Source organism: Marmota monax, unplaced genomic scaffold (assembly GCF_021218885.2).
Source record: "Marmota monax isolate L192 unplaced genomic scaffold, Marmota_monax_Labrador192_F-V1.1 WCK01_AAM20220418_F8-fsc00122, whole genome shotgun sequence".
NCBI lineage: Eukaryota > Metazoa > Chordata > Mammalia > Rodentia > Sciuridae > Marmota > Marmota monax.
Genome location: NW_026695223.1, coordinates 6910823 through 6927538, shown reverse-complemented (window position 1 = coordinate 6927538; position 16716 = coordinate 6910823). Strand labels below are relative to the sequence as shown.

At 43.1% G+C, this 16716-nt stretch overlaps 1 protein-coding gene across 1 annotated transcript; it reads right to left on the bottom strand.

The window, feature by feature from the left end:
* Nucleotides 1–1012: 1012 nt before the first annotated feature.
* Nucleotides 1013–5607, bottom strand: LOC131423802 (prolactin-inducible protein homolog). Its single transcript, XM_058575730.1, has 4 exons — nucleotides 5473–5607; nucleotides 4747–4858; nucleotides 1449–1563; nucleotides 1013–1206 (listed from the first exon to the last, which is right to left on the bottom strand). Exons 1-4 carry the CDS (start codon nucleotides 5565–5567, stop codon nucleotides 1085–1087), a joined length of 444 nt encoding a protein of 147 aa, XP_058431713.1. The 5' UTR covers nucleotides 5568–5607; the 3' UTR covers nucleotides 1013–1084.
* Nucleotides 5608–16716: the final 11109 nt, after the last annotated feature.

Below are 16716 nucleotides of genomic sequence, written 5' to 3'. Positions count from 1 at the left end.
TTGTGGTTATGCATCCTCATAGGTCTGCAGTCATGTGAGAAAATCCAGAAATTTTCTAGGTTCTTTCCTGACTCTTGACTCCCAACTCCCAGTGAAAGGATCAGGATACCACTTGGTTGGGTCAAGATTCTTCCCTTATTTTTGCCTGGCAGACCATGATGAGGCTACCTTTCCATATACATCTACTTTTATTCTTTTAGAACTCCTGTCTTGGATTCTGATACCTGTTTGGGAGCCCTGGCCTGGAAGACGAGGTCCCACATTCTTGCTCAGACACACTCAGTCTCTACTCATTCTTCTGCGGTCCCTCAGCACAATCCACTCTATCCCTCTTGCTCTCACTCAATTCTGCCTAATTTCAAAGTGCTACTTGCCCAGAACATACCACCATTTTACACTTTGGGGTCTTGGTGACTTGCTGTTCCATCTGCCAGAGTACCCTCTGCCCATTATATGCCCAAGAACTTGCTCACATTCCTCTTCTTCTCTCAGGAAGCACTTGGTGGCCCTCTCTGATGCAGCCCCTTGGGACTTCCTTTGTTCTGTTCCAGCCTCCTGTATTATGTCTCAGCTCCTCAGGCGGGCAGCACAGGAACCCAGTGTCCCTGAGTGTCATAGTCCTTTGTCACTGGATGAAAAGAAGCCTGGCTTCACACCATGCAGCATAAGTCCCATCCCCTGGAATCTCAAGGCAGACCTGGAGGCCATGGGGTGAGGAAGACCAAGAAGCAGGGAGACCTGGCTGCCCATCATGACTCTGTGTCTCATTGGTTCTGAGTTTGGGGGTTACTACCTTTCTTCTCTGTGAGAATGGCTCTTTTCTTCCCTACTTATTTTTTTCCTTCTTTATTTTAATGGGTATGGGGTGGTAAGAGCAATAAATTTCCTTAATAAAGTTTCTTTGAATGATTAAGGTTCTAGAAATTTTGGGTATTCTGGGATTTTCAGGATAGATTTTGGAGGAAAGACACAACAAAACATGGAGAAGCTTGAACAGTTTATTTTACAGACCTCAACAGGAACCCCAGCCAATTTTACTTGGAGAAAACCACATGGGTGCTGATGGACACAAAAGCGGTTTCCATTAATGTATGAACAGGGTACGCACAATATATTGTTGGTTTCCTTCGTTGGGAACCACTGAAATATCATCACAGATATCTTTCTCATTAATTACGTCAATCAATATTGCAATTTTTGCAGTGTCTGGAAGAGATGAGGACAAAGATCATATTCCCTAAATCATTTGCAAATTGATTTCCCTTCTTAGTTTTTCTCATGTAGTGTTTCCCTTTTAAAGCCTGGGCTTTGTCCTCATAGACTGCTCCTGGGGTCTTCCTTTCCAGCCACCCCTCCGTTACTCCCCCAGAGCTTGTGCTGAACATTTGTTTCTGGTCTTCCTCACTGGTGGGTGGATAACTCCTTCTTTGGACAAAGCTTGTACTTACTTTTACTGTAAAAGTCCCAGAAGAAGGTAAATGGATTATCTTCACAGAGACAGCCGGTGAATTTTTGGTTGAAGTGACCCTTCATTCGGACATTGCTTCTGAGTTGAGCTCTAACCTGGTGGGGAAAGAGGACTCAGTGTTAGTCTAGGGAACAGGCCGGGAATGGAAAGACAGAGAAGAAGAAAGTGGAGATGGGCTAGAGGCATGCAGGAGCCCACTTATGTGGTGTCCATTCATGGGTCAGTCAGTGTTCTCCAGTTTTCTCTCCTCAAGTCCTCAATCTCCTGTCTGAGAAGTGTGGGTGTGAGACTCAGGAGGGGATAGGAAGATGCTATGACTCCCAGGGCAAGGAGAGCTCATCCCAGGGCTGCCATTCATCAGAGAGCAGCTTGCTTAGATTAACAGCTGGAGCTTGGGGAATTGACCTGTATGAAGTTTTGATCTGTGACCCAGTGAGACAGCATCCTGGCTGCTCAGGTGTACATGTCAAGGTCAGACCTTGTTGTCATCACGTGACAGGGCCCTGCGGATCCTGCGACCTGGGATGACAGAAGTTAGACCTTTCCCTCTGACTTCCTCCATGGTCAGGTAGAAACAGCCATGGAATCCCAAGCCTGGCTGTTAGATAAGCAAGTAGAACCATGATGGTTCCTTTTTCCTCTTTCAGCTTGAGATTGCTTTAGTATCTGCAATTATTGCTTCTGTACATTTCAGTTGTCTAGTTAGCATTTGTATCCCAAGACCCATCCACCCAGAGGGATCTGTGGATGGAGTATACTATGTCTGTGAACTCAGGTGGAAAAAAATTGTATCTTCACTTCTCCAAGATTTTATTAGCATTCTTCAATGCTATACGTTGCCTCTATAGCATATGCAACTTTTTTACCAGGAGCAACAAAATACAGTTCATAGACTCAAATACCTTGAACATGACCTGTACTCATCACCAACCTGAACAAAAAGGTGGCAATTAAAATGGCTGCATCAGTATGACTGAAACATCCGCAGCCTACACATCCCTGAAGCTTGGTCAGGTACCTGGCAATTCCACCTGGAATAACCCTTCACATTTTTCCCATTGGAATGCTGCTCAGAACCCCTGAGGTGGGGATCTTGATGTTTAGAGAAGCCTATACTTGTATTGCTTAGTTTTTTTTAAAATCACATTTGCAATACAATATTGTCATGAATGGAAATTTTATCACTGTATAATTGCAGCAGAAGTATCAGAATCCAGTCGAATTCCAGCATAGCATGAATGAATGACATATGACAAAGACCAGCACAGTTTAGTGAACTTCTTTATTCAAGCTGAGCAACAACAACCATTACAGACAATGTTTTCATAAAACGAAATGTATCTTAATATTCTAAATATTTGAAATGTATATTAATATTCTAAATGGAGAAATCCAGCTAATGTATCATGTAAACACATATGTCACTGTATCAGAACTTTTATTGTTGTCATTCAATATGATAACTATTCTATGTAATCCAATGCACTTTATGCATTTAAAAGCAATTTTCTGATAACTATTTCATATATTTTATAAGACCAGTAAAATGGTCCATAATACAAAAATGCTTAAGTCTTTTGGTTAACCACAAGTGTTCTTTATCCTTAAAGTCTTATATGATCTTTATCTTCAAATACAAAATTATAGGAACAACCTATTCTACTTTGATTTTAAAATAGACAAATGTGAGCCTAAGATCTCAATTTATCAAAAATTTAGTTGTAGAATTATTATAATTGATAGAAAATTAGGGGGTGTAAACTTCAAATTTATATTAACAAATTATAGTTTCCTGAAAGTATAAATTATAATATAAAGATGTTTTTGTAGTTATATTCTTTTGTTGATTGAAATCTACAAATAAAATTGGTTGACTAAAACTAATATAATTTCCTTTGACCTGAGATATTTCCTGTTTGCACAATTACTCACTCTAAGGAGTTTCTTATTCTTTTTATTTGCACTTCGGTAGGTTTTTTAAAGGTCATTTTCTCTTATTGTACTAACAAGATGCTTAAAAACATAATTTTATTGATGATAACATTACATGTCATTTTATTGATTTAAACACTTTATTACACCTATCATTTCTTTAGGGGTAGAAACAGACTTTCATTGTCTATCACCACCAGAAATTACCATTATCACAAAAATTTTATGCATATATTTTCTACACATTTTCCTCATTCTCATTTTTAGTTATGCTTAAACAAATAACAAAATTGAAAACTATCACTCAGGTTCCCTTTCACTCAAATTAGAATAAATGGCTCAGATTTTTGGACTTCAAATAGAAAAATTTGACTAAACAGCAAGAATGTTCTGCACTTTCTGATCAAGACTCTTTTACAAGAATAAAGATATTTCCAGAATATATTTACATGAATAGCTATCTTCATGCTAGCAATTTTGTGTCCCTTAGATCTCATTCAAATCAGGAAACTCATGTTGTAGGGAAATACAGAGTGATGTAGTGCTCTAATCCCAGGTTGCTCAAAGTACTGTCCTTGGAATACAGCTTCTGCATGCTCTGGAGTTCCTGAGACATCTAGAAGTTCTGGCTTCTCTCTACACCTTGGAATCAGAATCTGTCCTTTGACAGGATGGCCAGGTGAGTTTTAGGCTCATCATGATTCGAGAACTTCTGTTCTACTGCAGTCTAATCTACAAATTAGACTTCTCTCCAAGAAATGCTGAACTGGGAAAAAGAGGACAATCTGTGGAGTGGAGGGTGGGGCCAGAACAAGAGCCAACTTTTGGTGACTTGAAGCAAAAGAGCAGAGGAAGGGGGAGCGAAAGGCAGACTTGGCTCAGGGCTCACTGGAGATGAGGCACCATGCTCTGCAAGTCCTTCTGTTCCATGCCTTACCCTACTGCATGGGGTTGCAATCAGTCCTACCAAGAACCCTCTGTCCAGGCTTCCATCCCAGACCAGGAATGCTCAGGGCCTTGGAGGAACTGTGACTGGTTCTCCATCAGCTCTTAGGCTTTGTTTTCCTTTTACTTTCCCTCTTTCTCACTTCTTTTTTCTTTTTCTTTCTCACTCCTTACCCTCCTTTCTCATCTTTCCTAAACCTCTTGGGATCAGAGTTTCCTTATCTCTAAAATGAGAATGGCCATCTGCCCCATGCTCCGACAATTGTTCTGAGTCTCAAGTAGCAAAACTTATGAGGAGGTTAGGTATATCATGCAACACAAAAGTGAGAGACAGCAATTCAATTTTGTTCCTAATAAAAAGTAAGATTTGTCTGGAGGTCCCTCCTCAGGCCTGTACTTACCACCATGCATTCTCTCAGTTCTGTTCGAAGTTCAAGTTTCACACTGACTTCTTCATTTGGCTTTGCTGTCCGTGGCATATCCAAATGAAAATGCAACACCTTCCGTCTAGGTCTAAGAGGGAAAAAAAAAGCACAGAACTCAGTGACTAGCTCATGAGACTGGCAGGGGGACTGGAACCACCAGGGAGCTGGGGGGAGATGGTGAGCTTGGATGAGCTGCTTAGCATTAGAGCCCCAGGAATTTTTGCCTGTGGGTGGGTTTGGATATTGTGTCTGGACTTAGTTTCATTTTAAGAAGCAACTGAATTCTACTTAAAATAGATCAGTTTCCATTTTATTTCCATTGACAAAAAGAACAAGTTTACAAACAGAAAAAAGAAATGAAGATTCAAGTACAATACCACACGTCATTTACTAATAACACCCTACAGGTTCTGCTGTTTATCTGCTGTGGGATGGGAGAGGGGAGTCACCCATAGGAGAAGACAGCATAGCCACAGAATCACATCACTCCAGCAAACATCTCCAAACACTGGCTTTTTATGACTGTCCTGAAAGATCCTCCTTCTTTGTTCTGGATAGGGTCCAGCAATTAGAATTTACTTAGTTCTTTGGAACTGGAGTCCCAGGAAGTTTTAAAAATCTATAGGAAGGGATGTACAGATTTCCTGATTAGGAAAGAAGCCCTCCCTAAGGTTTCTCTGTGGAAGGAAGGGCTTGGCTCACGGGTTTTCCAGAGCTTTGTTGAATCCCAGTTGCAGGCATAGGATCAGGAGCAGGGCAGCAGGGCCAGCCCTGAGTGGCAGCTGGAGAGAGCGCATGCTGAAGGAGGCAGAAGGTGACTTCCCAGAGGAGTGGTGATCCTGGTGTCCAGCACACTTCTTATATGTAAATCAAGGAAGAGGAGGAGCTGCCAGGTAGGTCCTTGAAGTGAATCACCCAATCTTGCTCCCAACTCATGAACTTTCCTTGTTGAGCTGTACTTTGTTTCTTCCTTATTTCCTCAGTATCAGAGCTTCTCAGAATGGCCCTTGCCTGGCTTAAGGACATGGTTCTGTCCCTTCAGTGTCTGCAGTAAGGTGTAGTCCTACCTCCTGATATTGCCAGTTAACAATTACCTTGACAAGTCCAGCTTCCTCAAATGTTGAAGTCCAACACCAAAGAAGCACACTGAGGCAAGCATAGAATAGAAAGTAAGAAGTTTTATTTAAAGATAGGAGAACAGAATTTTCTCCAGAGAAAGAAGAGGACCTGAAAGGCAGAATCCCTGCAATGAGGAAGTCCTATCTCTTTGATACATCTAAAGTTTTCTTTGTTGGTGTACATTCTTACCCCTTAACTTGTTCATTTCCCCTCATGCTATATATCTGATAGGGAGAAAACCCCAAAGGTGGGTAACAGGTGGGCTGGAGGGGCCAGGGTGGAGTGATCATTGCAGGAAGAGGTGCCCAGAGTGAATTTAATTAGCAGTTCCCTGTGTGCTCAGGAGTGGGTTCATTAACAATTGTTTAGGAAAGTGTATAGACTGGGCTTCTTGGGGACATTAACATTTCAATCTCTCTTGGCTGCAATCTCCAACCTTTCAGACCCAAACTGGTTTGGTCTGTTTTTTCAATCTGACCCAATTTATCTATCTTTGCTAAATACCTTTTTTCAATTTGGCTTCATTTCCCCCTCCAAATCTAGGAACTCCTTACTACTATAAGGAAAGTGGCCAATGATTGCCCTGGCTGCCTGGAGCTGGAAGTGGGTGGTGTGGGAGCAAGCAGTTTGGAGGTCCCTTTTTAAAATTGGGCTAGCCGGTGGAGAGGTCTGTGGTAAAATCTGTTTGGGAAGCAATAGGCTGGAGGGTCTTTTGAGAGATGTGTGGTCTACAAGAGATACAAGAAGTTATCAGTACTAGAAGAAGATTAATGCAACAATAAATGTCACAGCATAGGAACATACCAACAAGTATGATGATGACAACAGAAACGAACAATGTTTTCCACCAGGAGGTACCAGAGAACCAAGAATTAAGACGTTGTCCCCATGATAAGGCTGGTGAGGACATGGCCTATATTTGAGTATGTAAATCTTTAAGGATGTCAGTCATATTGCCAGAGTTGTCAGGTATGTGAACACAGCATTCAGTTCTTTTTTTTTTATTAGTTGTTCAGAACATTACAAAGCTCTTGACATATCATATTTCATACATTTGATTCAAGTGGGTTATGAACTCCCATTTTTGGCCCCGTATACGGACTGCAGAATCACATCGGTTACACATCCACGTTTTTACATACTGCCATACTAGTGTCTGTTGTATTCTGCTACCTTTCCTATCCTCTACTATCCCCCCTCCCCTCAGCATTCAGTTCTAATAATGGCTCAAGTACCTCTTTGGGGTGCTGTGAGGACATCTCAAGCCATGAGGTTTTTAAATTTATTTTTATTTTATTTTTATTAGTTACACATGACAGTACAATGATCTTGACATATCATACATTTGAATCAAATGGGGTATAATTTCTCATTTATTGCTGTATATATACGTGACTGTTTTACCAATGTGATTCTGCAACCTGCCATGTGGTTTTGTAAGATGGCTTTCCTCATGTATGTTACTTCTGTGTTAAGGAGAGAAACACCTCAATGTCATGGAGAGCAATTTAAGTATAATTGCTTAGGGTCTCCACATGTCACATTACATCTTTTAAATCAATTTGTGGAATAAGAAACAGTGAAGCTTGATGATCATACCAACAAAAAGCAGATCATCCCCATTTATGCCTGAGATTGGAGAGATTTGCTGGCTGTTCTATACTTGGGGTCCATCTCCCTTGCATCCAGGGATTCCCCATAGTACAACTTCCTATCCAGCCTGGAAGAAGCCAGGGCCATAAGTTAGTTCCACATAGACATTGAATCCCTTTGGGTGCTGGCCAAATAATTTTAGGTCTAGAGAGTCAATTAGTCCCAAAACAATCATTGACTTGTAAAATCACAATTTATTGGCATAGTGACTCTGGGGTCCATCCTAATTCTCTAGTAATGTTCGGCCATTTGTCATAGGTGTGGTTACATTGTTCCCAACAGACTGGGGTTTCTTGGTTAGATGTCCAATGGTGTATGTAAGCCATAAATATCTCTCCCAAATCAGATAAATAACCAACACTGTGACAAATTGGTGGTGATGGTGATGGTGGAGGGTGAAATTGCATGGGCCTATATGTGACTTACCAGTGGCAGAAGTCTGAAGACTGGTCTGTTCTAAGGTGAAAAATCTTTCCATGACCTAGTTGTGGTAAAGTTTGACTTATAGGCCATAAATTAATATCGGCATGAGAAGCAGTTTATAAAGAGGATCTTTCTTCCTTTTTCTAACATTATGGATTGTAAATTTATACAGTCATTTTATTATAAGGGGATACCCACCAAGGCAGTCCAGAGGTGCTGGAGAGGGGTAACAGTTTACATATCCAGCAATTATCTTTCTGTGACCTAGTGGCATATTGTTAGGCTCAATCTTTATCACTGTCTACATTAATAAAGAAAGAGAGAAAGAAAAGTTTACATATCACCATTGTCTCTGAGGAAGGGATATTCCAGGTCTTCTACTCGTGTGCAGAAGTGTCATTCCTCAGATCCTTGGGAAGGAAAAGTCTCTTTGGGAGTCGACTCAGGATGGCAGGTTTGAACACGAGAGTGGTGGATCCAGTTCCTCTGTCCCAGCACTTTTACTGCAGAGGGGGTAGATAAGATTATAGGGAAAGGTCCTTTCCAAATAGGGTCTAAATTTGGGGAATTTGAAGGTATGGTCTTGGTCATAACTAGATCTGCAGGCTCATATAGAGGAGGAGAAGTGATTGGCTCAGATATGTGATATTTACAGATTTTAGCTTGGAACTTGGTTAGCTTTGTGTCATGGGCCACTGGATCTGCCCTTTCCTGATCTTTAAGGATATCATTTTTTTACAAATGGCCCTCCATATAGGAGCTCAAATGGTCTGAGTTCTATTGTTTTGGGGGTGTTCCTAATTCTGAGTAGGGCCAAGGGACACACCTTAGGCCATGGGTAGTAGTATGTTTCTTGAGTGAGTTTTTTTAGATGTCTCTTTAGGATGTCATTAGTCTTTTTTACTCTTCCTGAGGATTGAGGTCTCCATGCTCAATGGAGGTGTTATTTTATGACTAGGGCTTTGGACATTCCTTGAGGGACAGCTACCTTAAAAGTTGCTCCAGTGTCACTCTGGAGGCTGTGGGACAGCCCAGATTGGAGAATTGTTTCTGTAATAAGGCTTTGACTACTTCTCCTGCCTGTTCAATTTGGGAGGGATAGGACTTAGTCCATCCCATAAAAGTGTCTACCATACCAATAAATATTGGAACCCATTGCTCTTGGGCATGTGAGTGAAATCAAGTTGCCAGTCTTCCCCAGGGAACTATTCTGTCTTCTGTAATTCTGGGGGCATCTTGGCAGAGTTAAGGGGGTTATTTCTCTGACATGTCTCTCAGGCTTTGATGATTTGGTGGATGGTCTTTGAAATATTGTTTCCTTTAAGTATCTCTTGAGTTAATTTGAGAGGATTTATTTTACCAAGATGGAAAGACTGATGTAGGGTGATGTAAGAAGCATCTGCCATAAACGTGCTGGCACATGCTGGGACTCACTAAGTTGTTGGCCATAAGGAATAGCAGCCATAGGCATGCTTAGTCAGGCCTAATTACAGTTAATAGAAAGCTATTAGAGGCACTGGCCAAAGGCATGCTTAGCAATAACTGGTTACATTTGATAAGTAGCACAGCTCCATGGACATACACAAAGAACATGTCCTGTTGCAATTACATCATCTCACTGGACATGACCAATGGACATTGACTCTCACTGGGTGTAAGCAATGACCAACAAACACCAACATCTTTGAACTATATTTAAAACACTGTTCTACCACATCAACGAGGCTGCTCTGAGGATATCAGTAAGAATGGGTGCTTTGCTCTCTGTCCCTGGATTGACTCCATCATTCCCTGAGGTCCAACCACCGGCAGGAGAGAACCAGTAGACAATAACAACTTTGCTCTTTGGCTAAAGTTGCTTGGCATTGGAGGTATTTTGGGGCTTATGGTTGCCCAAGTATTGTGTGAAATGTTTGTAGTGCTTAATTAGTGTGCCTTAATTGCTTGTTGGGGTGCTTCAGCACACCCAACACTCTGTGCATTAATTGTTTGTGTGTCGAAGATATGCTTGCATTTGAAGAAAATCTGCCTCTGAGTAATTACTAATAGCGTCGCTCGGGACAATTGGTGTAGTTGGCAGGGTTGCTTATGATAGCTTAAGGTCTAGATATAAGTGATATCTTGGGGTACCAATCTTGAACCAAGAGAGTAGTGATCAATTCCAAAAGATACCTCTGTGTAACTGTGATAAGATTGGCTCTGGTAGGGGTCCAACCTTGGGGAAAGGACCATATACCAAGTTATGATTGCTATTAGCCACCTCCAAAGGCACCCCAGGGAAAACTGTGGTAAGACCGTCTTCTGGGAGGGTGAAAGCAACTTCCTGACAGGATAAGGCTGGATGCGGGAATGGTTAGTGAAATGGTTATATAGACAGGCAGAATTATTAATTGAATGATGTCTGTCAAGCATATATATACCAATAGCACTATATTATGGTATTGTAGAAAGCATGTGTTTAAGGTAATACTGCATATAGCTGTTAAGTTACAGAAATGATGTGGATTAAGGAAAAACTAGACCAATTGAAATTCTGGTCAAAACGAAATTAACCCCCCACAAATCAATGGTGAGGCATAGATAGGGCCACACAGGAAAAGCTCCCAAACAGGGACAACTGTAAAAGTAATGTTAACAAACCCTGATGGAATGCAACCCATAATTGCTCAAGCAGATCCGAAAGAAATACCTGAAATATTGTGTAAAACGATCAGACATAGATGAAGATAGACAAAGGGGAAAAAGGCTAGCCAAAAGAATTATTGAAAGAAGTAAAACTAACCCATTCCTACAGACATGATGGAAATCCAGGAACTTCAGGAATGCATATGGTCATTACAAATAAAATAATTACTCCAGGGAACTCTGAAAATGCAGAACAATCTGTTGAAATTAGGGACTTAACCAGGACTGAGATACAGGTATATAGAAGTGAATTTGCACAGAAAGACACCAGGAATGTCAAATACTTACTAAAACTTTAGAACAGGGAAGCAAACAGAGTGATGGTTTCTGGACAAGAAATGTCAGCCCTAGTAGGTATCACAGACAACCCACAAATCCATGATGCACTATTAAATGTAGTCAATGATCAACCCCTTGAGTCATTCTCCATATTTAGCTGGGTAGCCCAAGCTTGGATCAATGGTGGACCTGTCATCAATGATGGATCTGTCGTCCTTTGGTATGCAGTTATACTCGGCCAGTACGACCAGTATATTAAACTGTCATAAGATTGGGATTATTGTAATGATATACTCTGAGGAGGCTACTACACTATTAGCTATTCCTATAAAACAGGAGATAAAACATTTAGTGACCAAGGGAGGCACAAGTCATCTAAAACTAACATTAACAGCAGCACTAGCTAATGCCACAACCATAAATGACATAATAGAATACCTAAGACAGGCCAGAAACTTTGAGACAGACAAGACCATTCATTTATTACTCAGGTGAAAATGCACTTCCCAATACAATTTCAAAATATAAACATACAAAACAGGCCCAATAGTTGTCACAGATTTAGAAATCCCAGGTGTAATGGATGTAATGATCAGTATCAGGTAAGAGCACAAACAGGACCACCCTGTATGAGGGGATGGACCCATGTGAGGGGATCTCCCAAAAGGGAACAAAGAAACCCCTAAAATGCCAACTGAGTTATTCCTAGTAGACCAATATTCAATTCAAAAAAATGGATGGAGGGGACCCCTCTGTCAGAACCGCATTCCCCAAGGTCCAAATAATTTTCAGCAATGACCCACTCCAGGGAGGGTGACAGATTGGAAGAACCAATCCAGATATGTCTAACTAGCACAGATAACAGACTACATATTGCCTTGTCCACTTTATACAAAAACAAAATTATAATTTAAAAATTCTCATAGATACAAGTAGCCAAATAACTTTTTAAAAAAATATTTATTCTTAAGTTTTGGGTGGACACAATATCTTTATTTTACATTTATGTGGTGCTGAGGATTGAACCCAGTGCCTAGTGCATGCTAGGTGAGCACTCTACCATTGAGCCACACCCCAGGCACACCAAATAACTATTGAATGAGAAATCGTTGCTAAAACGGAAGTCGAAGGCATATCTGAAGGAATGCTTACAGGTGATCCATATTGTTGTATATAATCGAGATGCCTTTATGGCTGATTTATTAGTTGTACAACAACTTTCACATAACATCCTGGGGATGGATTACATCCCCCCAATATTTGGAATCTCACTGCCTTTAAAAAGGCTCAAGACTTCTACGTGGTCATCCACAGTTATAATGCAGTCTTGAAAGGTTAATAATCTTGAGAACTGTTTGCTAATCTTGTTCCCAGAATGTGCTGTCCCCAACTTCCAAACTGCAGAATGTACTCCCTTACCCCCTTATTCGGTTGCACGCAAACCGCCCACTCGCCCTGACCCGTCAATGAACTTCCCTCCCTGCCCTCTCCAAGGAAAGTATATAAGCTCTGCTTAAGCTGTTCTCAGGGCTCTTTGCTCTATTCAAGTGAGCTCTGAGCCCCAGCATGCTGGACCCCCAATAAACCCTTTGCTGTTGCATGAGACAGTCTCTTGGTGGTCTCTTCCTCCGACGCTCACCTGACCTTTACAGTCTGTTAGACTTCATCCTATTACACCTTCATTCACTAAGCAATATGTATCCACTAAAGGGGGGTCACAAGGAAATTTCTGACAAAATACAAGAACTATTACAAATTGATATTATTGAAACTACACAGTCATTTAACAGTGTGGTATGGCCCGTTCTAAAACTTAATGTCTCATATAGATTACCATAAACAATTACCATAATCTGAACAGAGGAGTAGCCCACTACCAGGAAATCTTCCAGAAGTAGAAGAGAGTATTAATAACATCACTCAGGATAACCCAGAATATTATGCTACTATTGGTCTCATAGATATGTTCTTCAGTATACCCATAGGTGAACAATCTAGAGAGCAAACCACATTTATGTGGAATGCCAAACAATATCAATTCAAGAGATTACCTCAGGGATATAAGAATAGTCCTATAAATAGAAGATGGCAGCGAGGGGAGTGCATTGCCCCCGTGTGCTGCTTCACTGTGTGGGAGTATGACAAGTCAGGACGGCTAAAGGCTATCTTGTTAGGAATTTCCAGCAATAGTGGGGTGCTCCGGAACCTGGAGGAAGGATTTCCATCGCACGAGGATCGGCTACGGGGACTCAAACGCGAGAGGTTTGTCGCACGGAGGGTAACACTGCTTATTCAGCAAATCGCCCCGCGGCTAGAGTCTGCAGCACGCGCTGGGAAACGAGGAGATAGCTACGCAGGAATACAGCGCTGCAGTTTCTGCCAACCGTGCAAGCACCGTACTCAGGGCTGAATTCTGGGTTCGAGACGGGGAAAGGAAGCGGTCCATCTCGGTTCTCCACACCGGTCAGACCACAGAGGAGGCCAGCAGCCACCATGTTGGAAAGCTGACGTCACCATCCCTGTTTTCGACTGACCGCAGCTCATTCAGCCATAGAACAGGTAATTTCAGGCTGCCATTCGCCTGCGGCTTGCAGACAGATTGCTAGGGTTCAGTGTCTGGGTGCTTCTTAGAACCTGATCTTATCGGAGCGAACACCGAGCACGGGGCGGCCGAGTTCCGGCTCCCGGAACCGCCCTGGCCCAGGGCTGGGGAGCCTGCGGAGGCTGATTCTTGGACCCTGCTCCTATCAGAGCATACACCAAGCACTAAGCGGCCGAATTCCGGCTCCCGGAACTCAGCCTGCGGGGACTGCTTCTTGGAGCCTACTCTTATCGGAGCTTACACCGAGCACGGAGCGGCCAAGTTCTGGCTCCCCGAACTGCCCTGGCCCAGGGCTAGGAGCCCGCGGAAACAGCTTCTTGGTCCGCGTCCTGCTGAGGGCCGGTCAGGACTCACCCATTGCTTTGGTTGCCCGGCAAGGGGAACGAAATGCTGCCATTCGCATAGGATACCAACATGGCAGAGATCTGATGTCATCAGAAAGCGGCGGAGGAGAGAACTTCATCAATACCAGCGGCGACAGAAACAGTTGGTCTCCTGGTAGGGGGGGTGAGGCACAGACACCCGAGTCTCCTCAATTTGTCGTCGAGCCAGAGGGGAGGAGCCGGGCCGCCGCCAGCACCCGGAGCAGGCCCAGTGGCTCGCCAGCGTAGTGACCGCGTGACCCCAATTGGAGAGGGGACGGAGCAGAGCCGCCACCCGCACCCGCAAGGTGGGCAGACCCGAGACCTAGTGGTACATGGGCGTGGTAGGAGGGGCAGGGCAGAGCCGCCGCCCGCGCTTGCAAGGTAAACAGACCTGTCACAGACTGGCGGGTCAGGCCCAGTGGCCTGCCAGTGTGGTACACACATCACCCCAACTGGAGTAGGGGCAGAGCAGATCCTTCTCCCATGCCCAGATCAGGCCCTGACGTTGTGGTGGCCACGTGACCCCAATTGGAGTGGGGGCAGAGCGGAACCGCCACCCGTGCCCGCAGGGTGAGCAGACCTGTGACCAACGTGCAGATCAGGCCCAGGGGTCCGCAGGCGTGGTAGGAGGGGTAGGGCAAATCCGCCGCCCACGCCTGCAAGGTAGGCAGACCTGTGACAGACCCAGGAGCCTGCCAGCGTGGTACACACACCACCCTAATTGGAGTAGGGGCAGAGCAGAGTCGCCGCCCGTGCCAGGAACAGGCCCAGCGACCTGCAGGCGGGGTAGTCACTACACCCCAATTGGAGTAGGGGCAGAGCAGAGCCACCACCCGTGCCCGAAAGGTGGGCAGATCTGCGACCGACCAGCGGGACAGGCCCAGTGGCCTGCCGGTATGACAGACACGTCACCCCATTTGGAGTAGGGGCAGAGTAGAGCTGCCGCCCGCGCCTGCAGGGTAGGCAAACCTGCAACCGACCGGCGGATCAGGCCCGGTGGCCTGCTGGCGTGGTACACTCGTCACCCCAATTGGAGTAGGGGCAGAACAGAGCCGCCGCCAGCGCACAGAACAGGCCCAGTGACCTGCCGGCATGGTAGCCACAACACCCCGATTGGAATAAGGAGAGAGCAGAGCCGCCGCCCGCGCCTGCAGGAAAGATACACAAGCAGTATGAAAAGACAAGGAAAGAAAGGACCACAAGCAATGCAGGTCAACGCAACTTTAGAAGAGGTAACAGCTGCAGCAGATGGAATGTCAGATAAAGAATTCAGGATATACATGCTTCAGATGATCTGGAGTATCAAGGAAGACATTAGACAGCAAAATCAGACAATGAAAGATCACTTCGACAATGAATTACGCAAACAAATCCAGGAAGCAAAGGATCAACTATACAGGGAGATAGAGGTTATAAAAAACAAACAAACAGAAATCCTAGAAATGCAGGAAGCAATAAACCAACTTAAAAACTCAATGGAGAATACTACCAGCAGAGTAGAACACTTAGAAGACAGAACATCAGACAATGAAGACAAAGTATTTCAACTGCAAAAGAACATAGACAGCTCAGCAAGACTGTTAAGAAACCATGAGCAGAACATCCAAGAAATATGGGATAACATTAAGAGACCAAACGTAAGAGTCATTGGGATACAGGAAGGTACAGAGCTCCAAACCAAAGGAATGAGCAGTCTATTCAATGAAATAATATGAAAAAACTTCCCAGACTTGAAGAATGAGACAGAATCCCAAATCCCAGAAGCCTACAGGACGCCGAATGTGCAAAATCATAAGAGATCCACACCTAGACACATTATAATGAAGATGCCCAACATACAGAATAAGGAGAGAATTTTAAAAGCTACAAGAGAAAGGAAGCAGATTACATTTAGGGGTAAGCCAATCAGGATAACAGCTGATCTTTCAACACAGACTCTGAAAGCTAGAAGATCCTGGAATAACATATTTCAAACACTGAAAGAAAATGGGTTCCAACCAAGAATTGTGTATCCAGTGAAATTAAGCTTCAGGATGGAAGATGAAATTAAAACCTTCCACGATAAACAAAAGTTTAAAGAATTCGCAGCTAGAAAACCATCTCTTCAAAACATCCTCGCCAAAACATTACAGGAAGAGGAAATGAAAAATAACAATGAAAACCAACAGTGGGAGGTAGGACAGTAAAGGGGGGTAAAATAATCAAAGAGGAAAACAAACCATGTTTAGTAACATAAATAAACAAATATGGCTGGAAGAACAACCCATATCTCAATAATAACCCTAAATGTTAATGGCTTAAACTCACCAATTAAGAGACACAGGCTAGTAGAATGGATCACAAAACAAGACCCAACAATATGCTGCCTACAGGAGACGCATTTGATAGGAAAAGACATACATAGGCTGAAGGTGAAAGGTTGGGAAAAATCATATCACTCATATGGACTTCGGAAACAAGCAGGAGTATCCATACTCATATCAAATAAAATAGATTTCAAGCCAAAGTTAATCAAAAGGGATAAAGAGGGACACTACATACTGCTTAAGGGAATCATACACCAACAAGACATAACAATCATAAATATTTATGCCCCAAACAACGGTGCAGCTATGTTCGTCAAACAAACTCTTCTCAAGTTCAAGAGTCTGATAGACCACCATACAATAATCATGGGAGACTTCAACACACCTCTATCACCACTGGACAGATCTTCCAAACAAAAGTTGAATAAGGAAACTATAGAACTCAATAACACAATTAATAACCTAGACTTAATTGACATATATAGAGTATACCACCCAACATCAAGCAGTTACA